The sequence below is a fragment of the Callorhinus ursinus genome, unplaced genomic scaffold (assembly GCF_003265705.2).
Source record: "Callorhinus ursinus isolate GAN/ISIS: 27379988/994484 unplaced genomic scaffold, GSC_fseal_2.0 scaffold8, whole genome shotgun sequence".
NCBI lineage: Eukaryota > Metazoa > Chordata > Mammalia > Carnivora > Otariidae > Callorhinus > Callorhinus ursinus.
In genome coordinates this window covers 15028594-15036124 of record NW_027397070.1, presented here as the reverse complement: position 1 = coordinate 15036124, position 7531 = coordinate 15028594, and the positions used below count along the sequence as shown (strand labels likewise).

The window sequence follows — 7531 nt, the reverse complement described above, 5'->3', positions numbered from 1 at the left end:
GGTTTGGTAACAACAGCAAACCAGAGAGAGTATGGGCTGCTACACTGCTTCCTAGTCATACTGACTCAAAGTTGTTTTTCCTCTTTCTCTGAACTAACAAACTTTTCTTTAAAAAAAAAAAAAAAAACAATTCGAAGTATAACCCCAATCTTGGTAAAATTCCTACAGGTAATCTGGAACTGTTCTTCTTAAAATCTGAGTGAAACACAAAGCAACCAAGCCCACACATACGTGTTTTTAAGTAATCCCTTAAAACAGTGAAATTCAATTGGCAAAACGGGACAACTTGCAACAACATAATACATTTGTTTATTTAGTTCATATTACAATGGTAACAGGTTAAGAGCACTAGATTTGTATCCTCTTAAGAGGATAATGTTTAAGATTTGTAAATTTCATTGTTCTTAACCATTAAAAATCTATTTTCCAAAGGAGAAATAATATATTATTATTATCAAGGGACAGATCTCAACTTTATGATGTATAACCAAAAGCATATATTTGTTCCTTAGTTTAAACAAAACGTTAGAGACATTTTAACTCTTGGTTACTGCTTTCAGGAAAGCACAAAGTTCTTGAAGCAAGTATTACACAAAACATCTTTTCCCATGATTTCAACCATTGTGTATCATGTCAATGAGAGAACGAAGAGCCCCTGACTTAGTAGCTCCCAGTGGTTGTAATACACCCTGGCTTACTTAAACAATCAACCAACAAACATGTATTTAGTGCCTACTATGTACATGCCAGCATACTAAAGCAATACAGGAAATACAAAGAAGTAAAATTATTGGTCCTTGCCCTGCTCAGGCTTCCAATGGAATTGGTAACATTAAACACAGACACAAATTACTCTACTTTCAATGTGTTCAAAAGAAGTGACAATGTTGACTAGATTGTCTATTAGAATCATCTATTCTGGAACCTAGAAGACGCAGGGACATAAACAGGGACATTCTCAGCACTGACTAAAATCTGTGTGCATCAGATTTCTTGGCTCCAGAGTGAGCTGAGTGCTGCTTGAACACCCATATCTGAAAGTGCTCCTGCCAGCCTCTCATTGTTTCATGGATTCATGACAATGGAGCAAGATCAATAGACATAATATGTAAAAAATATAAATAAAATCATACATAGGGTGATGTTGGAAGGAGTTCAGGACATTCCACTCTGCACGGGAGGGAGGTGGCTCACCCACGTTATTATTTATTTATTTATTTATTTATTTATTTTATTTATTATTAAGACAAACAAGAGACTACATAAGAAAAAGTATAAAAGAATCTCCAAACTTCACTGAACACAAGCAAAAATAGAAGGATAAGAAAACAGGGCCCAACAAAGAGGAGAGGTTTTGAGAGGTCCTTGGGGAGAAAACTTCCCCCAACTGCCACCTCGATCCCGACCCCCAGTATCCTGAAGGAGAGGCCCTGGGCTAGGCAAAGCAGAGACACCTTTTCAAACATCACAAATAAATAAATAAATATGTTAAGCAAGAAAATAACTTATTAGGCACCGCTTGAAAGGCAGCAACCTTCAAGGGCCGGGCAGGCCTCACTCTTTAGCCTGCGGGCGGCAGCAACGCGCTCGCGATTGGCCACGGCTCAGACGGCGCCACCGAGGTCCTGGCCCGGCGCCTGGTCTTCGAGATAAACCCAGGCAGGAAACCGAGTCTGTGGTTGCTCTTACATATGCACGGCCAAAGGCTTAGGTGAGGGAGCAATCGTAGTGTTGCTGCAGACTCCCGGGCGGCCCCGGAGAAAGTGTGCCCTGCCCTGCCAGGCCAACTCAGACCAGCGTTGTTGTCCCCGGAATGCCCAGCACTTGGTCTTTGAAATCAAAAGCGCTGGTTGTGAGCCGGAACAGAGGGTGGTTTCTATTACAAGCCCCTCCGCGCCAAACCCCGGCATCTTCTAGAAACTCCTGGGTCGCTCGTTGTCAGTTCCTTTTTTGCTCCAAAGGGGGGTTTGGATGGGGACTGCAGAATGTCCGGGGTTCGAAGCGCGGGAACGATTTTACTAAGCACCTGGCTCCGCCCTGGGTGGAGTGGGAGTGGTGATAGGGTTCCGGGAAGGGCACGACTTCACCCGAGAGTAGGAGAAAAGACCAGCTGCCTAGTTCATTCCCGAGTCCTACTTCTTTCAAGTAGAGCTGAGCAAAGGGAGAGCGGTGATTCTCCAGACTCCGCTAGGGGCACCAGGCAGAATCTGGCGAGCGGAGGGGCGCGGCAGGGCGGGGCGGAGGGCCAGCTGGGGACTCACCCCGTGGGAAACCCGTGTTGGTAACTGCGGCTCAGCTTAAACAAAAATAATCGCTGGCCGGGCTGAGGGTCAGGCTGAGTTGACGACGTTTATGAGTTCATGATCTGCACCTGCAGGACGGGGCGGAAGGAAAGATCGAAGTTACAGAGTGGGGAGCATAGCGGGGCGCAGAACTGCAAGCGCAGAGGAGGAGGGAGCGAAAGTAGCAGACAGGAGAAAGGGGCCCGCGAGCCTTCCCAAGTTAAAAGCAAAGTGCCCAATTCCATCTTTGTCGCGCGACTTTCCCGGGTCTCTTCCCCCCACGCGCACACAGTGTCTTAGCCCCACCTTTGCCCCACCGCACCCAGGCGCCTGGGAATACTTTCACCTCTCGCACCCGGCCTCCCTTCCTCCTCATCTTGCTCCTCCTGCCTTGCGCAGGGCCCTTGCGTGGCCAAGGCTCAGAGAGTTGTGATCCGAGACGTGCAGGTGCCATTACGGAAGACACCCCCTCCGGACTCTAGGTTCTCCGGCTGGAAGTCCTCCACGCTGTAAGCGCGGCTCTTGAGGGCGGTAGCATAGTAGTCGACAGGCTCCTCGGCGGCGTTGTCCATCCAGCTGAGGCACAGGATGCGCTGGAAAGAGCGCTTGAAGTTGTCCGAAAGGAAGCCATAGAGGATGGGATTGGCGCAGCTGTTGGCGTAGCCGAGGATGACCGACAGTTGGCTCACCGTGGCGTCGTCCTGCTCCGCAAACACGTTGACCAGCTGCACTACATAGAAAGGCATCCAGCAGATGACAAACACCATCACCACCATCATCACCATCAGGGTGATCTTGCGCTCCGAGCGCTTGCGCTGCTGCCAGCCGGCCTTGAGGGCCACCATGCGCATTTTGGCGATAATGAGCACGTAGCACAGGCAGATGGCCCCGACGGGCAGCAGGAAGCCCATGAGAAATGTGTACAACACGAAGCCCACTAGCCAGCGCTGAGCAGGCTCAGGCATGAGCATGTTGCAGGCCACCGTGCCATCACTGTTGGCCGCTGTGCGCGAGAAGACCACAATGGGCAGAATGACAAGCAGCGATAGCACCCACACGCCCAGATTCACCACCTTGGCCACGGTGGGCCGGCGGTAGCGTGCTGCCTTGATGGGGTGCACCACGGCCACGTACCGGTCCACGCTAAGCACAGTCAGACAGTAGATGCTGGTGAACATGTTGACTGCGTCCACGCTGAGCACGAGGCGGCACAGCAGAGCGCCGAAGGGCCAGTGGCGAAGCAACGTGGAGGTGACCAGGAATGGCACACTGAGCATGAGCAGCTCATCGGCGATGGCCAGGTTCAGGATGTAGATGTTGGTGGCCGTCTTCATTTTGGCGTAGCGCAGGATCACGTAGATGACCATGGAGTTACCACACAGCCCCACCAGGCACACCACGGAGTAGATGAAAGAGATGAGGATGGCGCTGCCTTGGCCCTCGCTCAAGGTCCCGTTCTGGGACGCGTTTCGCCCCGGCTCCTCCATACCGTCCGCAGCGCCGGCCCCAGGGCCCCTGCTGCCTCCGCCTTCGCCGCAGCTGCCCGGGCTGGGGCTAGGAGAGGAAGGAGAGGAGGCAGTGCCATTGGGGAACATTTCAGCTGCTGGGGGCCGATAGGGCTACTGGGGCTGGGGCGCTCTCCTCGCGCCCCCGCCGCTCGCGCCCTCACTCGGCACCCCGCCCTCCCGCCCGCAGCTCACTGCTGCCGGACACCTGGGGTAGCACGCAGCGGCTACGCGGAGCTTGGCTCTGACCGGCGCGGGCAGGGCGCATTGCCCAGCGGAGGCTTGTGCGCCGCCGCTTACAGCTCCGGGGCGCCTGGGCACACGCGAGCGTGGAGAGGGGAGGCCAGGAGGCTGAAGCCCGGCGCCGCACAGCCATTAAGTGGCGCGGCTCTGGGCTGGTGAATGATTAATAGACACCACCAGCGCGTCAGCAGCTACGAAAAGGGAGGGGTGGGGGAGAAAAAGAGGGAGGAAGGCGATAGAGGTGGCTTACCACCCCTCGCCCAATTTTTTTCTTTCCCAGTCCTGGGCTCGGATCAACTCCAGCAGCTGCTTCTGGAGGGTCCCCTGAAGTACCCTTCACCCATCCCTCAGGAGGAACTGGGGAGTTTGTCCGCCTTCCTGGAGGGTGGGTGGGAACCAAAGGTGTAGAATCTGTCCCACCCCACCCGGCTCCTATCCAGTGAAGCAGACCCCCGGGCACAGATGTCTGGAGTTATCTCAGTTGCCCTCAGTTGCTGCCCCGTCCTGAGAGACCCCAACTCCACTCCCATCCCATCGTCCGGGGCCCTAAACCGCCACCTCCCGCTAGCCCTGCCTCTCAAGACCCTCCGCGGAAGCTCTCGGTCCCCCTTACCCAGGGCGCGCTACCTCCAGACCGACGCGTAGATGGCCCGTGCAAAGTGCCTGTGCGGTCTGGTGGCACGGTGACGTTCTTCGCGCAGTCCAACTCCTTTCTTTGGGCCGGACCCCCGCACAGGCGCCCACGCAGAGACTCTTAGAGTCGCTGAAACTGACCCTGAGCCGTGTTAAGAGGAGGAAGGACAAAAACCGTGCGTTAGGAGATTCTGCCTTACAACACCGCAGGCAGCTCTTCGCGGGCGGGAGTGATTTAGGGGCCTGAGTAAACCACTGCGAATCTCTTAATAAAGCGTGTAGTGCCCAGAGCCGCCTCCGTCTCCCAGAGGAATATAGACCGCAGAAAGGAGGACGCACGGCTGGGATCACGGAAGGAGCCCGAGGCTCCCTGCCGAACGTGCCAAGCGCGGTATTGGAAATCCATCTAGGTGTTCACTGGGGAAAGATATGGCTGCGCCGCTTGGAAAGGCTCCGCCTGCGTCCCTGCTGTACTTTGTACCCGGGAGAGTTGGCGGGCCCCGGGGGAGGAGAGTGTAAAGGCCTGAGAGAGCAAGGATGCCAGCTCCTCTAAACCCACGCAGGGCCGCCGTGCTGGTGACCAGACCCGCCACCAACTCCACAAACGCGCAGGAAGACCTTCGGGTTTTTCCGTGAATTACTAGGATTTCAGCCTTTTCTGAGGCCCCCGGACGTGTGACCCCGTTCCAGTTCACGTTCCTACACTTCTAAGCGACAGAAGTCGATGTAGGCACGCCTAAAGCTCGCCTGCTTCATTTGGGAATTGAATGGTTTCTGTGTAAAAGAATGAATGTTCAATCACCATGATTTTTAACCACCTCTGGGACTTCCCACCATCCCTAGCCTAGGCTCCTTTTGGCTGTCCACTGGTTCTAGCCCAAGGAAGGATCACTCCATCCAACTCTCCTGTCCCTTTTCAAAACCCCATCAAGTCTTTCTCTGAAACACGCCTGTTGCCAGGAAGACTGAGCTGCAGCAGCCTAGTGCTGGGCCTCTTTCAAACTTTAGCTTTGTCTCAGAGTTTCTTGTTAGTTCTTCCTTTCTCTCAACTAAGTGGAGCACCCACTGTGCCCTGGGTCTCAACCTTCCCTCCCATCAGTACAGTTTACACTATGGAGAAGCAACCTGAAACCGAAACTAAACTCCTCACTGAAGCTATTTGTACCAGATAATTCAGCATGCAGAAATGGATGCAGAACCTGAAAAAAAAAAAAGTGTAATTCCTTTATTGCCCCCTGTTTTATATGGGCAATCTTTTGCATATATGTGTTTTAGTTCTCAAAACTAAACGCTCCTGAAAGGAAAAGAGTAACTTCTGTAGTGTGTTGATTATACCAATCAAAGATAAATTATGTCAGGCCCTCATAGGAAGGTGTGAAATGGGCACTGGATTATTAATGAGAAATGTGCTAGGAAGGAATTTGGAATTTCATAAGGCCCAAGCTGTTAAACCCATTACTTTATCTAAACAAATTACTTTTTACCTTTTACAAAAATGGGATGTGGAATTGATGGTTAGTTGTGTTTTATTTTCCCTTAAAAATACTGAATATATGAGGGGGGGAAGAATGTTCATCAAGTTTTTTAAAAAATGGCCTCCCCCCCCACCCCAGAAGAGCTTTTTACAAGCCAAGCCTCATAATGGGTTAGATGCTTTCTTTGCCAATCACTGACTAAAGACACCTGGCTATTCTTCAGGGGGCTGACATTTCAACAGTCATCATTTAGATGCCTTGGCATTGATCATGGTTGCTCAGGGGGAATGCGCGATGAGAGCCGGTAAAGCAGAGCTCTGTTACTCAGACTCTTGTAAGTTCACTTTGCAGCTCACCTTAGGGAAATCTCCTCTCCATTTAGTGGTAGCCTTATGTACAAACGAAGAAAACTTAAGACCCGACACGAACATGTTTGTTTGCTTGCTTTTTTCTGAAGTGATTTCTATGATAGATTATTTATCCATTAAAAAAAGAATGACCAGGAAATATCACTTACACCCACTAGAATGGCTATGATAATTTTTTAAAGGAAAAAACCAAATGTCGGGGGCGCCTGGGTGGCTCAGTAGTTAAGCGTCTGCCTTTGGCTCCGGTCGTGGTTCCAGGGTCCTGGGATGGAGCCCCGCATCAGGCTCCCTGCTCGGCGGGAAGCCTGCTTCTCCCTCTCCCACTCCCCCTGCTTGTGTTCCCTCTCTTGCTGTCTCTCTCTGTCAAATAAATACATAAAATTAAAAAAAAAAAATGTTGGCCAGCATATGGAGAAATTGGAACCCTTATGCATTGCCGATGGGAATAAAAAATGATGCAGCAGCTTTAGAATGTTTAATGATTGTTCAAAAAGTTAAACAGAATTCCATATTACCAAGCAACATGCTGCCCCTAGGTATTTGCCCCGCCAAAATTGAAAACAGGTGTTTGAACAAACATGCTCATAGCAACATCATTCACAATAGCCAAAAAGCCAAACCCAAATATCCATCAACTGATGAATGGATAAAGTGTGGTGTGTCCTCACAATAGATTATTTATCCATAGAAAGGAATGAAGTACCCAAACATGAGCCTTGAAAACATTAGGCAAAGTGAAGGAAGCAAAACAGAAAAAGTCGTGTATTGCATGATTCCATTTATCTGAGATGTCCAGAACAGGCAAATCCATAGAGACAAAGCAAACCAGAGGTTGGCAGGAGCTGAGGGGAGAAGGGATGGGGAATGACTGCTTAATGGCTGTGGAATTTCTTTTTTGGGTTATGGAAATGTTCCGGAGCTAAATAATGGTGGTGGTTGTACAACACTGTGAATGTACTAAAAGCCACTGAATTGTGCATTTTGAAAACGGTTAAAATTATGATTTTTTATGTCATGTGAATTTT

The 7531-nt window shown here is 50.6% G+C and overlaps 1 protein-coding gene across 3 annotated transcripts; it reads right to left on the bottom strand.

The window, feature by feature from the left end:
• Positions 1–295: 295 nt before the first annotated feature.
• Positions 296–3943, bottom strand: SSTR1 (somatostatin receptor 1). Of its 3 annotated transcripts, none has more exons than XM_073894859.1 (2): positions 2589–3943; positions 296–2371 (listed from the first exon to the last, which is right to left on the bottom strand). In XM_073894859.1, exon 1 carries the CDS (start codon positions 3875–3877, stop codon positions 2702–2704), a length of 1176 nt encoding a protein of 391 aa, XP_073750960.1. In that variant the 5' UTR covers positions 3878–3943; the 3' UTR covers positions 296–2371; positions 2589–2701. The 3 variants fall into 3 exon arrangements, with proteins under 3 accessions (XP_073750960.1, XP_025724925.1, XP_073750961.1); XM_025869140.2 differs by having other exon boundaries at positions 2629–3943; XM_073894860.1 differs by having other exon boundaries at positions 2638–3943.
• Between the last annotated feature and the right edge of the window lie 3588 nt (positions 3944–7531).

What these genes read in the sequence shown, in the direction of transcription:
- SSTR1 (XM_073894859.1), bottom strand. Translation starts at nt 3,877, where the DNA reads ATGTTCCCCAATGGCACTGCCTCCTCTCCTTCCTCTCCTAGCCCCAGC.